The sequence below is a fragment of the Schistocerca piceifrons genome, chromosome 2 (genome assembly GCF_021461385.2).
Source record: "Schistocerca piceifrons isolate TAMUIC-IGC-003096 chromosome 2, iqSchPice1.1, whole genome shotgun sequence".
Classification (NCBI taxonomy): domain Eukaryota; kingdom Metazoa; phylum Arthropoda; class Insecta; order Orthoptera; family Acrididae; genus Schistocerca; species Schistocerca piceifrons.
In genome coordinates this window covers 467,621,364-467,639,135 of record NC_060139.1, presented here as the reverse complement: position 1 = coordinate 467,639,135, position 17,772 = coordinate 467,621,364, and the positions used below count along the sequence as shown (strand labels likewise).

The window sequence follows — 17,772 nt, the reverse complement described above, 5'->3', positions numbered from 1 at the left end:
ATAAGGTAAGACCTATATTCGACAGATGCGTGACCCAAAGTGGAAAGGCTTACAAGCCAGGTGAAAATATTACTATAGATGAAGGAATTTGCCCTTTTCGTGGTAGACTGAGTTTTAGAGTGTATATGAAAAATAAGCCTAATACATATGGCGTAAAATTTTTTATGCTATGTGAAAGTGGGTACGTTCTGAACTGTGAAATTTATTCTGGGAAACAGTCTAATGCAGATAACAGCATTTTACACATTGTAGACAGACTGTGTCATTTGTTTCATAATAAAGGTCACACATTATACATGGACCTATTTTACACCAGCCTTGATTTACTGGATTATTTGTGGGGGAAAAGAACTAAGGCAGTTGGTACTGTGCAGAAAAATAGAAAAGGACTACCAAGGGATCTTGTTGGCCAGAAATTGAAAAAACAAACTTTCGTTTCGAAGGCGAGATCACTTACTGTTTGTAAAATGGAAGGACAACAGAGACATTTTTCTTTTGACAATAAAGCATAAAATGACGGCAACAAATGTCTGTGTAAAAACTAAAACTGGAATGGTGAAAAAAATGAAGCCAGCCTGTGTTTTGCACTACAATAGTAAAAAAGCTGGTGTGGATCATAGCGACCAGCTAATGGCGTACTATCTTTTTGAACGAAAACAAATAAAGTGGTGGAAAATCTTTTCTTTCACATTTTCATGCTCATGACAGTAAATTCAGACATTTTGTACAAAATGTCACGAAATACAAGCAAACATCTGATTGAATACATTACAGAGGGAAGTTGGTTCACAAAGGTGGCCTCTTAGACTCATGCACTTCTCAGAATAGTTCACCCATCAACAAACTAAGCAGAAGACATTTTCCAAAATTAATTCCACCCACAAAATCGTCTAAGTGGCCTCAGAGAAGGTGCAAATTATGCGCAGAAACAAACAAGGCCAGATATGGTAAAGTTTCAAGGAAAGACACGCGATATTATTGTGAAACCTGTGACGTAGGGCTTTGTTTTCCAAAATGTTTCGAAATATTTCATACGAAAGCCAATGTAACTGTGTGATTATTAATAAAATAAATGTTCATATTTCAACAGTTATTCATTGAAAACTAACAACTTCAATCCTATGTCCCTTAGAGGTCCTAAAAGAAAAAAAAAATTTTTCACTGTGAAAACAACATACTCTCAAATTAATATACAACCCTTGTCACTAACGTAAATGTTTATTTCTTTGCAGTACTCTGAAGGGAATGGACGTAGTTTTTAAATGCAAAAGGGCAATCTATTTTCTGTGGTATAGAATCTGCTGTAGAAAATTCAGAAAAACTGTGAAATCGCTCAGTACCAGCCGGTTGAGCGTCCACACTCACGCTCAGTCCTCAAAGTGTTAAAAGAGTTTGCAGAAGACTCTTTTCTGTAAAAGTGGACAAAAAATAGCTATTTTTGGCACTTTTAGAAAAACTGTCAATTTTGCCCTTAGTTTGTAAACTACTGGAAAAAAGCAGTAGGAGAACCAAATTTGGTATTCCAAGACCTTGTATTATTAAGTTATAACGTGCAATGTTTCAGGTTTATCCCAGGATTACTTCCGAAGATATAAAAAGTTAAATGTCACATTTATTCCCGGCATCTATTTTTTTGTCTGATGTTGTTTCAAATTATTCATACAAAAATTGTTCAGAAAGTCTTCTTCATTATTTTGTTTAAGAGAGCATAAAAGTTTATAAGATGACCTACTTTTATTTCTTTACAGAAAATATTGCTGGAGATCTTATATCTCTAAGCGACCGAAAACACACAGGAGCACTGTTGAGAGCTGCGCTATGGAATCAAACAAATGACTATATCTATGCAAGTATTAAATCTGCGAAAGTAAAACAATACCAATGTTTGTTGGGAACATTAGTGAACAGTCACACAAAATTTCAGCAAAATCCATGGTGTTCATGCAGGAACTTTTTCCAAAATTACACCACTTGGCACTGAATGGTCCTATATTGCAATGTACTTATTACTGATCAAATAGAAATTGATATTTATCAGAACACATTTCAAAAACTTCCCACAAGAATTTTTACACTGATGGTCAGTATTTTTGGAGGTGTTCATACTGAGTGATGTTTTTCGAACAGGCAGAAGCTAGGCTTAACACTGTGCCTTCAAATGCCTTGTAGCTCTGTGTAGCAGAGGTCTGGGGGAATTGTTTCTGTGAAGTACAGCTGTTTTGGGCCTCCTGAAAGCTGTGTTCATTCAGCCTAAAGATGTCCTACCAACAGTCTCATGATTTTCTCATTCCACTGCTTACAATGAAATGGAATGAACAGAGGGTCTAAATCTTTCCTAGCAGAACCCAGTCTGTATATCTCTATTCAGCAGTTGTGCATCATTAATTTACTATTAACGTTTTGATAGTCGAAGAAAACTGTTTAAGGCATTGGCAAGTCTATCCATAGTAGGAAGTGCATGCTAAGTTTGTAAATTCTTGCTAGAGTGCACTAAGACATGGTAACGTAAGTGGCACTAAGACATGGCAACGTAAGTGGCGCCGCCTGGTAAGAGTTTCACGAATGATTGGAGGACATAAGTGTGGAAAACATGCCCACTTAATTTTATTAGTTGCAAAGAATTTACTTGCTTGCTGCAACATTTGGGTAATAAAGTTTGTTATTAAGAACTTCCTTATTGTGAGTGTATTGTGTCCTTATTGTGAGTGTATTGTGTCCGATTTCTAGTGAGTCTTCATATGAACAACTGTAGCACACAGTGAGTCTGAAAACAGTACAACATTTATTAGGCAAAAACATGGAATATGAGATTACGGTGAAAGTGAGGAACTGTGTGTGCCCAGACCCAGTCTAAACATTAATCACAAACAAAAACAGTGCAAATCCAGACAAGGTTATATACATAATTTCTGCGTAGCAATATTTAGCAAACGATATCACATTTCTTGAGACTTTAGCACAACACACTATACTAAGAATGACGTCTTTGGAGAGAACTTTAATGCAGTGTATTGCTTAATCTGCATGTTTTCATAATACACAAGCATAAATATAAAAACAACATATATTGCATGTTAGCTCTGCAAATTCTTGAATTAGCATGGGGGCTGCTTGGTTCACTTGTGTCAAATGATCACAGCATATGATCTGTGACATCACTAAACATCAGTGTTCAGTTGTGGAAACTCGTTAAAGCTGCAAACTAAACACATAAATAAAGCACTGAAAGTCTCAAGTTCGGATGCAAAAACATGAAAAACATTAAGCCTGCGCGAATATACACTGTGTTAAATATCTTTCCACAAGTGTCATTTTTAGTAAGGTTTGATGCAATAAAGTGTCAGAAAACATGACATTAGGAGCTATATATGCTATGTTATTAGATCATACTTGGGGTTAGCTTTTGATGTTACATATTAGCTTTTAGCAAAAAGCGAAGATGAACTTGCTGAGCTACTAACAAGAATAAAAGGACATTAGTCCAGCACATGGATCAGACATCAAACTCAGCAAGTCCAAACTCATGATAATTGATTGAGAAGAACAGATCCAGCTCACAGGTCGATTAAAGGAATTGGAAGTCGTGCATTCCTTCATCTGTCTTGGGTCAACCACCTGCAGCACCGGAAGTTGTGAAGACGAGATAAGAAGACGGATCACACTAGGGCGAGTGGTTATGAAGCAATTCATCAAGATCTGGAAGAGCAGAGCAATAACAAATAGCACAAAGATCCGGCTAGTTGCAACACTTGTGTTTTCTGTCTTCTTTTATGGTTGCGAAACATGGACACTCAAGGCCAGAGACAAACAGCCCATTGATGCGTTTGAGCTTTTGTGCGGGCACAGGATGCTACGCACAAAATGGACCGAAAGAACAACAAATGTGTATGATGATGATGACTAGCAGATATTGAAAAGGAAAGGAGATACTGTCAGTAAAATTTTAAGAGAGCTGTGCACCATGAATTTTACTGGTAAATGTCACCGGCTTCTACAGTGTGGAAACCATGATCCACACCTGTGGTAAATTGGATAAATGGGAAAGGAAGACATTTTTTGTGTGTTTCAATCTTCTTCCATTTTGTGTAAACAAATCTAGTCTCTCCGGGTTCTTGGTGTGGTCATTAAAATTCTGAATTAGTATCAGTAGAATTTTGAGCTTACGTTTATAGAAGAGAGACTTCAGAGTTCACAGGTAACGATGAGTGAACTTCAACTGTTAGAGAATTATTCCATCAGTGGAAGGTATTTTACATAATATCAACAGGGAAAACATTACAATGGGAAAATTACTGAGGTTCCCAGTCTACCACTGTGAGACAATTCTCAAGTAGCAATCACATGCACTATTGGTTTACCTATCCTTTGTTTTCCGATCTGACTAAATGTGTATGGAATTCCTCACAACATATCAATATCAGACCTGATTCATTCCTAACTCTGGCCCAATTTTTTATGCAAACATTTAAGTCTGCTTGCAATTCATAGGCCTGTCAAATGTTCTTAATTGTATGTTCATGGCACACAGAAATATATGTTTGGATCATTACATCAATATTTCAGTTTTTTTCCAATAGTTACAAGAAATAAAATTAAGAGTGACATTTTGGAAACCTTGTACTTATCTGTGTATTTTCCATACAACTGTGGAAGAAACATTATGGAGAAAATGTAGGTTGTATTTCTCTATGAATATTTAATTATTCTATGATTTCTTTCTATCGGTAATTCAGTGTTTGCCGACAAGCAAATGGAGGCTGTGACAAAAGAGGGCCACTTCACACAGTGGTACAATTCAGGGTTGTACATCAAGCAGTTTCAATAGTTCATGTTGGTGGCTGAAATTTAACATATGGGTTTCAACTGATGTTAACTAACTATGAATGGGGACGGACGGACGGACGGACACACACACACACACACACACACACACACACACACACACACACAGTAGGTTTTGACACAAGTGTGACTATTCCCATATTAAACCAATTCAAATGTCAGATTAACACCTTTATCTTAATACACTGGCCAGTCTGGGTGCAGTTTTAAGGCAGTTTCCAACACCCATTTAGGCTAATTTGGGCCTGGTTTTTCAACTCTGTCTCATAAAAAAACACACACACACACACACAAACACAATTTGTAAACCTATCTGTACAGTGAATACTGTATGTAATGAATATTTAGGTGAAACAGGGTTCATTTTAATCCAGTTGCAAAAAGTACTAGTCACTCTTACATATAAAACAAACAACATTCTCTTACGTGATGATTGAGATTATCATTTCATTATTGAAAGGGAATTCAAAGTAAAATAACTGTCCTGCAATGATAGCATATGCTGCCTAATAAACTGAGTTTACACTGGCAGAATGATGGGGCTATAGAAAGCGACCGAGACAGGGGACGTCACCATACACAACTGTCCAGCACCACAAATGGAAGCTCTTCAGGTAAGAAATCAATAATTATTAGAGCGGCCACACCAAAAGGAACTGCTGGAAGGCAGTATTGGAGTTACAAGTAGTAGTCATACAAACAGCCAACTGGAAAGGCCTGTCACCAGAAAATGTGTTAATACAAAGGGTCACTTTGTTCTAAGGAATCTGAAAGAGAAACTGTCACTGCTACTGAGCGCTGGCTTCACGTATGACTGGGGATGTTATAAGCATGCATGTTGCCTGCGGTGCAGTAGTTGGGTAAAAATTTAGAAAGATTCCACCTAGGTTGGGCACCAGGCCTCGACTTAAGAACAGAAACATAATCTGGCACTCAATTACACATGAGATAGAAATTGAAGCTGCATGCGAGTTTGACTGGGCAAGACTCAGTGTCAGGGACGGGCATAAAATGGTAACTGGATCCTCCAATCACTCACCAGACTCATCTCCTGATGTTACTGAAAACTTTAGAGAAAACCTCAGTTTACTTGTATGGAAGTTCCCAATCATACAGTTATCATAGGTGGAGACTTTGGAGATTAAATTCAAGGTTATCAGTGTGGAGATTTTAATCATCCACCAATGAACTGGGAAAATTACTGTTTCATTAGTGGTGGGTGTGATAAAGTATCCTGTGAAACATAACTAAATGACTTCAATGAAAACTACCTAGAACATGCAGTTTGGAACCCCAATCATGATGTAAATATATTTGATCTAATGGCAACAAATAGACCTGACCTCTTTGAGGATGTTCACATAGAAACTGGTATCAGCGACCCTGATGTGATGTGGCAGCAATGATTACAGAAGTGCATAGGTAAATAAAACAAGCAAAAAGATATATATGTTCAGTAAACTAGATAAAAAGTCATTAGTGTCATATCTCAACGAGGAACTTAAAACTTTCAGCAGAAGACAGAGGCATGTAGAGGAACTGTGGCTCAAGTATAAAAGAACAGTTCATAATGGAAGGGACCTTATATGGTAGACAGTCACTGTAAAGAAAGAGAGCCTACTGCATAACAGATGAAAAATAAACCATAGAACTCTAGACAGAATGAAACACATTTGGGTGTCAAGGGAGCAGTGAGTGAAACCTTGAATGACTACATAGCACAATACTGTCAAATGATATTTCACAAAATCCAAAGAAATTCTGGTTGTACATAAAGGATGTTAGTGGCACCAAAGTTACTGAGACAGGAATTGAAATATATGGTAGCAAAGCAAAAGCTGAAATGCTTAACTCTGTTTTCAAATCTGCCTTAGAATTACTGTACCACTAAAATGATGAGTGAAAAAGAGTTAGTGTCAGTGGTGCTGAGAGACAGTTGAAATTGTTAAAACTGAACAAAGCTCTGGGGCTTGATGGATTACTGTGAGGGAGGGAGAAGGTGTGTGTGTGTGTGTGTGTGTGTGTGTGTGTGTGTGTGTGTGTGTGTGTGTGGGGGGGGGGGGGGGGGGGGGGGGGGCGGCCAATGCTCGTCCTCAGAATCTAAATTACTTGTAATACAAGTATATCAAAATCCACCTATCAGTAGTAGGAATTTAATTTATGATGCACTAAATTACAACACTTAAAATTAATAAAAATGCTAAACTGCTAGTGAAGCTTTCCACTCACAGCTCATTGATTTACTCTTCCCCAACATTTAATAGTATCCTGAAATTTTTTACACGGTCCTCATCAGTGTGGATGGGGGACAGAGCTCCAGCCAAACCGAGGTCGCCCTTACGTCCACATATACACACATTTAGTTAAAACATACTGCATCAAAAGTGGTATACTACAAGCACCACACAATGACAGATCTTCCTGCTGAAGGAGGGAACTATATCAATGGACAGTGTCCCCATTATTTGCACATGGTGAGCATCACTTCCATCAGTCTGGTTTGCATTAGGTCTGCCATGCCTGGGGGGTCAATTTGATTGACCACTGAATGAGATTTTCACTCTGCAGCGGAGTGTGCGCTGATATGAAACTTCCTGGCAGATTAAGACTGTGTGCTCGACCGAGACTCGAACTTGGGACCTTTGCCTTTCGCACGTAAGTGCTCTACCATTTGAGCTACCCAAGCACGACGGTCCGGCACACAGTTTTAATCTGCCAGGAAGTTTCGTATCAGTGCACACTCCGCTGCAGAGTGAAAATCTCATTCTGGAAACATCCCCCGAGGCTGTGGCTAAGCCATGTCTCCGCAATATCCTCTCTTCCAGGAGTGCTAGTTCTGCAAGGTTAGCAAGAGAGCTTCTGTAAAGTTTGGAAGGTAGGAGATGAGGTACTGGCAGAAGTAGGGCTGTGAGGACGGGGCGAGAGTCATGCTTGGGTAGCTCAGACTGTAGAGCACTTGCCCGTGAAAGGCAAAGGTCCCGCGTTCGAGTCTCGGTCCGGCACACAGTTTTAATCTGATTGACCACTGTTTGTTTACCACTTTGAACCATTTATTCTCCCACTAATGTGTGTGTCTTCTATCAGACAATGAGGTGATAGTGTGCTGGGGGACTGCACACTGAATTACACCACTTCTACATCCTTATTTGGCCACTTCGTTTGTTGCATCATTTCCCTGTATCCCCAGGTGTCCCAGTACCCAGTATCCCCATCTCTTTGCCTTCATTTTGCATCTCATGTAGGATTGTATGGATGGTTTGAATAACATTTTCTCTACTGGGAAGATTTGTTGTACGGCACTGAGTCAGAGCAGATTAGAAACTTTCTGCTGTGATGATTTCATTCCTACTCCAGTGCCTTCTGGACTCTGTATATTTCTGGATCATAATTTGTTAACTATTCCTGAAGGTGAACTGTTAAAACCCTATGAGGAATAACTGCTGAACAGCTGAGTGCATTCCACTGCTATGACCTATTCATATTATGTGACCATAAAATCTTAGTAAATTCTTAAAAGTAAAGAGAAACTTTTAAAAACGTTATCTTGATTTCAATATTTGCAATTTTTCAAGCTTAAAAAACATCAGCTCTTTGGGCCTCTGAACGCAACAAGGCAGCAGCTTTTACCATCCTTGGCTGCTTATGCTGAGGACTGACGCATGAAACAGTCTTTAGCACACAGCCTGAACAACTGGAATGCACGTGGCCGATCACTGTACTGTAAAGAAGTGTCTACACTGCTAATTTGGATTAGACAAGGTGTTATACATTCTGACAAGGTGTCATACGTTATCTGTAAATGGTTACAGTGACAGTATAGAAACGGTAACACGAAGGGCATCTGTTAGAAGAAAAAACTGCTCGATTTCTAATCATCACATGTGGAACATTGAAAATAGGATAGCATGAAGAAGAAAAATACGAGAAAGTAAAATTACATACTAATTACTTAAGCATATACGCGCACAACTAAATTCTGTAATTCTAAAAAAAGCTGAGGGGGTGAGGTCAGTGGAGGGGGGGGGGGGGGGGGGGGAGAGCCACGGGGTGGCGGGAGAAAGAGGGGGTGAGAGAGGGGGGAGGATCTGAGGGAGGGGGAGAGGGAGAGACATAGATATTTGGGGGGAGGGCTGCAGAATGCTGCTTTTCTGGTATTGCTGGTGTGGTAAATATAATTAAGAACAAAAATCTCAGTTACCAAACAAAAAGAACATGTGCAAAGTCTGTAAGTTATAAACAATTAACCACATACACAGGTTATGCCAGTCAACTTCTCACCTCGGCTTCCATACCATGATGGATTTCCAATGAAATCTTTCACATCGTTGAGTATTCTTTCTGCTATTCCAGTATCTAGAACTACAGAACTCAGCGGTCTTTTTTTCCGTGGATGCCCAAACTGCCGCCACTCAGCTCCCATAGCAGTGTACATAATAGTTTTCCCTTCATGCTGTCTGAGAGCCATCTGCCTAGCTGGACAAAAACTGGATTAAGGAAATTGCACATTAATGAAACATTTGTTATCTCACCAAGAAATACGTACTCCATGATGTGGATACACAACAGACTATAGTATACAAACTTTTTCAGAGACTGAATAATGCTGGCTGTACAGTATATTTACTGTAATATCTAATTTATCAGCTATCAATAAGCTTATTAATATCAGCCTTCCTCCTGCCTTTTGCTTTTTAATAAAGGGGTGTATATTTATAATAGCCACTCAAAAGTTTTAAGAATGACTGAATTTGGTTACACTGAAACCGTCGAACTTAAGTCTTAAATGCTGTCATTCTCCTTTGGTTAACTTTTTAAAATTAAACTTGTGGTGATAGAGTGATTTATGGCACATACATATGAAATTCTTAGACACACTACGGGAAAAGAGAGAGAGAGAGAGAGAGAGAGAGAGAGAGAGAGAGAGAGAGTGTGTGTGTGTGTGTGTGTGTGTGTGTGTGTGTGTGTGTGTGTGTGTGTGTGTGTGTCGGGGGGGGGGGGGGGTGATTATTGGGTACATAAACACAACTACGTAATGTACAAAACACAGGCTATGCACCCACTAATAATGCCACACCTCCCCTCTGTGTGATGTGGTCTCAATAATTTGACAGTATTAATATTTTTGAAAGTGATGACAAGATCGTCTTCGCCCAAAACCTCGTGTTCCAATATTTCCACGGAAGTCATGATACTCTGCTAAAAATAAGGATGACTGTACAATGTCCCAGTAACTGTATTAGTTTTATAATTGATTAGGTGACTTGATACAATTACAGGGCAAATCTGATGGGTTGTACAATATTTTCAACAACTGCCACATGGCAACATTTCTGATAAAGGCATGTGAGTTCAGCACATAATCTAATCAATACTTGTAATTTTAAAAATGTATGACTATTGGGAGTAATGGCAGGGTATCATCTGAGAATCACTACAGAATTTCATTACTCTTCAATAACTCACAATCAAACTGCAACCTTCCAACCTAACTTGGACCTCAGGCTACGTTACAGATTAGTCAGTCACCACAAACAACTGGTCTGTTCCAAAATCTAATATAGACATTTAAAAAAAAAAAAAAAAAAAAAAAAAAAAAAAAAAAAAATATATATATATATATATATATATATATATATATATATATATATATATTGTCAGTGTTCTCTTTCTGCCTGTGCATGTATGTCACTGACCCCCCCCCCCCTCTCCCTCCATCAATAATTTAAAAAACCATGGAAATCTATCACTGTCAGCCACATAATTTAAATGACACCATTCTTATTCAATAATTTTCACAATTTCGAAGTGGCCTTAGACTATGATTTTTAGCATTTGGGAATTACTTTAAATCCAATGCAACAGGTTTTTCACTCCTAAGGCAAATCCATCCAAACATGAAAGAAATTATTTTGAAGATAGGAGTGTCTATACATCCATCAAAAGCCACTAGCAGATAAAACACTTGTTTACAGAAAAAGAATGTCCTGGTGCACCTGCTCTCCATATTTAGTGACCTTTGGGGACAGGATTGAGAACCATTTCTTCATTTTACAAAGTTTTGCAGTCTAAGAATAACATGCCATCTAACTCACAAACAGAAAGTTTACGTTCTGAAGTTTGATGGAAAGCATGTTTTCGGTACAAAGTAAAAATTTAACATGAGCATTATGGCTATAGTACATTGGATGAGAGTAGATCCCTGGCCAGCTAGCAATACTGGTGTCAGCTTTCAATTGTGAAGCATAAACTGCTGCTGGGGAAAACAGTTGTCATCTACAGAACTGTGATGACACTGAGATATGGTCGTAGAGAGACCTACAAAACCACTTTTCATGATTGTCTATCAAAATCAAGGGAAGTGGCCACACCAAACCCACTGCAATGGAACTGTCAAAGGTCTTTTCTCATTGACTCTACTGTACAGTGACAATATACTGCACCAAAAGTGGCATTAATGCATACGTGTCTTTACTTTTGATGTACATCCTTATGTAAAAAAGGATGATATGTATTCTGTTGTAAGTAAAAATATAACAACAATCAAATTTTGAGGAGGGTTAGTAACAAAAATATGACACAATCATCAACATGATATTGAAATAAACTGCTGAATGATGTGCCCCTCTTCATTTCTCCATGCCATTACATACATGCCATGCTGCCCATGCATGCTGTCAATCCAGCTTCCGTAAGAACATCATTTTCACCTTTTCTAAATTCTAAGAATCTGTCAACTAACTTCCTTGGTCCACCTTCAACTTATTCACCTGGATAAGTGTTCCACTTAAACAAATATTAATTCTGTTAGTCTTAACTGTATCTTCCAATCCAGTCTGCTCCCTGATAAATTTGACTGTTTTCCTGTCTCCCTTGACATAACAGAAATCCTTCTAAAGCTCAGTGAGAAGTCCTCACTTTAAAATGATTTGTGCATTAATACCCAACATCTCACTGCAGTAGGTCAAAACTGGTAATATGCACTGATTACAAGCTTTAATTTCAGCTCAGAAGCATAGTTTTAAATCCTCTGTTAAATTTACCAAAACAACTCTAGGCTTTATTTCTTTTGACATCCAAATTATTGGTCTCAATGAAATAACTCAGTAACTGGTTAAACATGTTTTTTATTAATTTGTACTATTTTTTGTTTGATCATAGTACACTATTTTTATCTTTTCCTAACTGACTTTCAAGCCTACTTTCAAATTTGTTCTATTAAGTTCCTGTGAAATTTATCTGCACTACAAGCAAATACACTGCCATGAGCGTATTGCATGTTGTTCAGCGATGTTGCATTAAGATGTATCCTTTTGGTTGCACAGTTTCAGAACCTGGAAATTTTCTCTGATAAAAACTTTGGAGATATGGTATCTCCTTGCCAGGCTACCTGTTCTCATAGAGTCCACTGGAAATTGTAGCATTTATGTGTATTTGGGTGAACTTAAGTGTTTGTTATATAGTGGTTTTTACCACTAACATAAAGACGTATTGGTGTGTGACAAGTACCTGAAAGTCGACATGTGAGAAGAGGATATTTTGGAGCACACTCTTGTAAATTTTGATATCAGAAAAAGTTGTTGGATGTGGCGTTATCTGTAAAAGGTTGTTGTGTATGTTGTTTGTTTGATGGACCTGACATTGTAGTTAACAGCCATATGTCGATGGAGGAGATGACATGCTGAGTACCATAACTTCACTTCAGTGTTAGACTGTGTTGGTGGGACATATTGGAAGCAAATGATGAGGAAAACCTATCAAAATTAATAAAATAGCTCCTTTTCATAGCAGCAAAGTTTTTATGTAGTGCTATTATAAAGAAAATTTGTGAACCTGGCCAAAATGTGTAGGCTGACGATCGACGATAATGTTTATTTAGCTTGTTATTTTTGATATTTCTCATTCATGTGGTTTTGTACCCACAAAACAGGTGTTGGTGATGATCCAGTTATCGACTGGTTGGGATGGTGAGAAGGGAAGTGCTATATTTTTACCTGTTTCCTTTTTTTTAGTGTTTATTTTGAAATGAGTATTTTTTATTCTCTTAACATAATTTTAGTTTCTTCTGTTGTAGGAAGGTAGGTATGGTTGTTGGAAGGGCTATTATTTGGCTGCGGCAGCAGTGGTGGTGACGGTGGTTCTAGTGGTGGTAGGTTGGTTGGTTCAGGGGAGGAGATCAAACAGCGAGGTTATCGGTACAATCAGATTATGGAAGGATGGGGAAGGAAGTTGGCCATGATCTTTCAAAGGAACCATACCGGCATTTGTCGGAAGCAATTTAAGGAAATCATGGAAAATCTAAATCAGGATGGCGGGATGCAGGTCTGAATGGTCGTGGTGGTGGTGGGGGGCAACAGGGTTAGTAAGGGTTGCTGTTTGAGAGAAAGTCATGGTTAGGTATATTTTTTCGTTGTATTCATTTTTGCTATTGTTTACTTTGTATACTGAATAGTGTTTTTATTAACTGTCTTTCCCAATAGTCTAGATTTTTTGCACTACATTTTTATTTACAGAAAAGTATCCTGTGAGGATGTGTTTTTGGATTTTTATTATAAATATATTGATGTATGTTTAGTGAATGTAATGGATTTAACTTCATTTAAATAGGTAAACTGAAGTTAAAGATATAATCATATTGGCACGTTATTTGGTTTCTTTGAGAATATTGTTTCTGGCATTATGGAAGTGTCTGCTTCCACCCATCTGCTTTGACCCACGATGTCATCCACATGGCGGAAGTGCCTACTTTCAGCATATACAAAATGGCAATGATGTAGCACTACATACACATGCCACCAAACATGAACAAAAATAAAAATGACACAAGAATGCCTCACCCTAACAATAAAATGAAACTCAGAGGACAACTGCAGGAAATGGGGTTTATGGCAGGGACAAACTAAACTATACAAAACACTGCACCATCCCAAAAACAATATTCATACTACAGCCCAGGATACCAAAAAACCACCATTTGTAACTCCAGAAAGTAGAATCAGTGACTTCTATAGATCAAAACCTACTAGCAAAAAAAAAACTACAAACGTCACAAACCTACGTAACTCACAAAACAGCTCCAAAATCCAAACCCCCATATTCTTGAGATCAATCAAAACAAAAAACAAATATCATAAACATAAAACAGACAAAGCATCACAATTACTAAATTACTATAGAATAAAATCAAAACCAAAATTACTTACCAACAAAAGCCTGCAACAAAATCACCTAGGTTGGCCAACACACACAATAAACCCATGTTACCATAGTGATAACCAAGATTCAAATGAACCCAAGACCACATCAACATCTACCACCAGAGGGCGCCATCAAATACAACAGCATGAGATCCACAAACACGAACAAATTCAAGAAGTGCCACAGTGACATCTCACACTACAACACCATTACATCACAGGTCAAAGCAGACAGGTGGAATTGAATGCTTCCAATGACCCTAGTTTCCCTTCCAATAGCTGGTGGGTACTGCGGCATGTATTTCAAACACATAGAGTAAGCAAATATAATGATATCAGTCTTATGTCTCAATTCACTTGCTATGTTTTGAATGTTGCTGATTCATGTTTGGCTGCTATTGTGAAATTATTCTTCTACGTATAGACCAAGTGCAAATAATGATACCAATCATATGTCATAATAGGTTTCCATGTTTAGGATATTATTGTTTTTGTGGTTGATGACTACTGAGAACACATTTTGCTATACACACCTAAAATGAATATGTGAAGTGAAATATGGCGTGTAACACTATTGTGAAAAGGAAAGTTGTTACTTACCATATAGCGAAGATGCCGAGTCGCAGAAGGCACAACAAAAAGACTGTCACAGATATAGCTTTCGGCCAGTAATGTCTTCGCCAAAAACACACACACACACACACACACACACACACACACACACACACACGCGCGCGCGACTGCAGTCTGAAGCAACTGAGGTCTGAGACTGCTATATTTGTGACAGCCTTTTTGTTGTGCCTATCTGCGACTCAGCATCTCCACTATATGGTGAGTGGCAATTTTCATGGAAATACGGAAGCATCCGATCCCGCTCGTCTGCTTTGACCCATGATGTCACAAATATGGTGGAAACGACCATAAACCACGATTCCAATATGGTGCAAATAAAGTCATTACGTACACACTAAGAGGACAAAAATACATCGAAAAACAAACACACACACACACACACACACACACTTTCCACAAAAAGCCTAATGACACTAACGGGACAAGCGTGGGAAATGGGGGGGGGGGGGGGGAGGGTTGCGTGGGGACAAACTAAATATAAACAAATAAATCTAAAAACAAAGATAATATAAATTACCAAACGAAAGCATTGGTATGTTGATAGAGACACAAACAAACACAAACACACACACAAAATTCAAGCTTTTGCAACCCATAGTTGCTTCATCAGGAAAGAGGGAAGGAGAGGGAAAGACGAAAGGATGTGGGTTTTAAGGGTAAGGAGTCATTCCAATCCCGGCAGCGGAAAGACTAACCTTAGGGGGAAAAAAAGGACAGGTATACACTCGCGCACAACACACACATATCCATCCGCACATATACAGACACAAGCAGACATGCTTTCCGCTCCCGGGATTGGAATGACTCCTTACCCTCTCCCTTAAAACCCACATCCTTTCGTCTTTCCCTCTCCTTCCCTCTTTCCTGATGAAGCAACTGTGGGTTGCGAAAGCTTGAATTTTGTGTGTGTGTTTGTGTCTCTATCAACATACCAACGCTTTCGTTTGGTAAGTTACATCATCTTTGTTTTTAGATATAATTTTCCCGCGTGGAATATTTCCCTCTATTATATAAATATAAACAAATTTAGACACAAAATACTCAACCAAAAGAAAGACCCGACCCACCCACACCTCAACCCCCCTCCCCCAATCAACCCAACCTCCCCCCAAAATAAAAAACCCACAAACGAAAAACCAAATGCAACATAAAAATATCTCAATCACACTCTACAACTCAACAAAAACTTCAAAAAAATATATCGTCCACAACTAAACACAAACCAACACACTCCCCTTCACAAACACTTAACACGAAATAAACCACCCACCCCCACCCTGAGCCGCAGCCACCCACCCACCTACCCAGACCACCCTAACCAATCACTTTCGGCCTATACGTTTTACTGACAGCCGTTAAGAAAACCCAAAAAACACAATAGCCCTCAGGGACACTCTTCTGCCAACAGTACTCATCTAAATGAGATTCAAGGCTGGAACAGCGCCTCGTCCCCCTCCCAAGAACTGACTTAACAGCCCCCCACATCCCTTCTATTGTATTGGTGCAAGCCCCCCGTCTCTTAATTTTTGAACTCTAAGATATGGTTTAACTACTAAATGATGGAATCCCCTCTCACCCAACCCCCTATACGAAGAAAATGCATCTGAAACTACTGTAGACCCCCGGTTCTATGTACTCCTCAATTAACCCCACTAATTCGGCCTTAGACCTCCCTTCCACAACCCTAAAAACACAATCAGAACACCCACCCCCCGGAACAACAGCCCCCCCACACTCAGAGACCAACCACAGACTTACCCCTCCCATACTTCCTTTTCCCCAAACTGTGACTCATCCACCTCCACAACAACCCCATGCCCCCCCCCCCCCCCCACAGCTTACCCCTGTACTTAATGAACTCTGAACACACTTCACGGCAAAAAGAAAACCAATCAAGCACACTCCTCTCACTCACACCAGTCTCATGCACACAAAAACAGTGTGGGGATCTATAACAAAAGTAATAAGTCACTAGTACACTCTCGCACATGCCCAACCTAGACCACATGCCACCAACCTAGACTTCTCGAACCAAGTACCGCGCCGTATGGAACGCCAAATGTCGTCTTTCCAACAGCGTCACATATAACAGTCCCTGGTCTGAGAGGCCGGAACTTTAGCCAACTTCATTTCTTCGCCACAAATACAGCATTTGACAACCTCGGCAATTAAACCGAAAAAGCTGCAAACTGATTAAATTTAATAAAAATACCACACAACGTACAGCGAACAACACTAAATTAACCTTCACACAAAACCGCAAAATCGTTAACTCACTGAAACGAATTCCACTACAAACACACTCTAACAATACTGGATAATGAGCAACAGCAAACTGAGCCCATTACACCATAGAAACGAAAACCCTGAACATACCACCAGAGGGAACAACAAACCACAACACGATGACATCTACAAACACGCCACACTCACAAACCAAACTCCGCGCCGTCATGACATCACACACCACAACACCCTTACGTCACGGGTCAAAGCTGACGCGTGGTATCGGACACTTCTAAAGCTCAGTGAGAAGTCCTCACTTTAAAATGATTTGTGCATTAATACCCAACATCTCACTGCAGTAGGTCAAAACTGGTAATATGCACTGATTACAAGCTTTAATTTCAGCTCAGAAGCATAGTTTTAAATCCTCTGTTAAATTTACCAAAACAACTCTAGGCTTTATTTCTTTTGACATCCAAATTATTGGTCTCAATGAAATAACTCAGTAACTGGTTAAACATGTTTTTTATTAATTTGTACTATTTTTTGTTTGATCATAGTACACTATTTTTATCTTTTCCTAACTGACTTTCAAGCCTACTTTCAAATTTGTTCTATTAAGTTCCTGTGAAATTTATCTGCACTACAAGCAAATACACTGCCATGAGCGTATTGCATGTTGTTCAGCGATGTTGCATTAAGATGTATCCTTTTGGTTGCACAGTTTCAGAACCTGGAAATTTTCTCTGATAAAAACTTTGGAGATATGGTATCTCCTTGCCAGGCTACCTGTTCTCATAGAGTCCACTGGAAATTGTAGCATTTATGTGTATTTGGGTGAACTTAAGTGTTTGTTATATAGTGGTTTTTACCACTA

At 38.9% G+C, this 17,772-nt stretch overlaps 1 protein-coding gene across 1 annotated transcript in view; it reads right to left on the bottom strand.

Moving 5' to 3' along the window:
- The window catches only part of LOC124777408 (mitochondrial chaperone BCS1), a 44,810-nt gene that overhangs the window by 23,575 nt on the left and 3,463 nt on the right, over window positions 1–17,772 (bottom strand). The window contains exon 3 of the mRNA XM_047252803.1: window positions 9,121–9,315. Within this exon, the coding sequence (XP_047108759.1) occupies window positions 9,121–9,315 (195 nt within the window). The remainder of the gene's footprint in view (window positions 1–9,120; window positions 9,316–17,772) is intronic.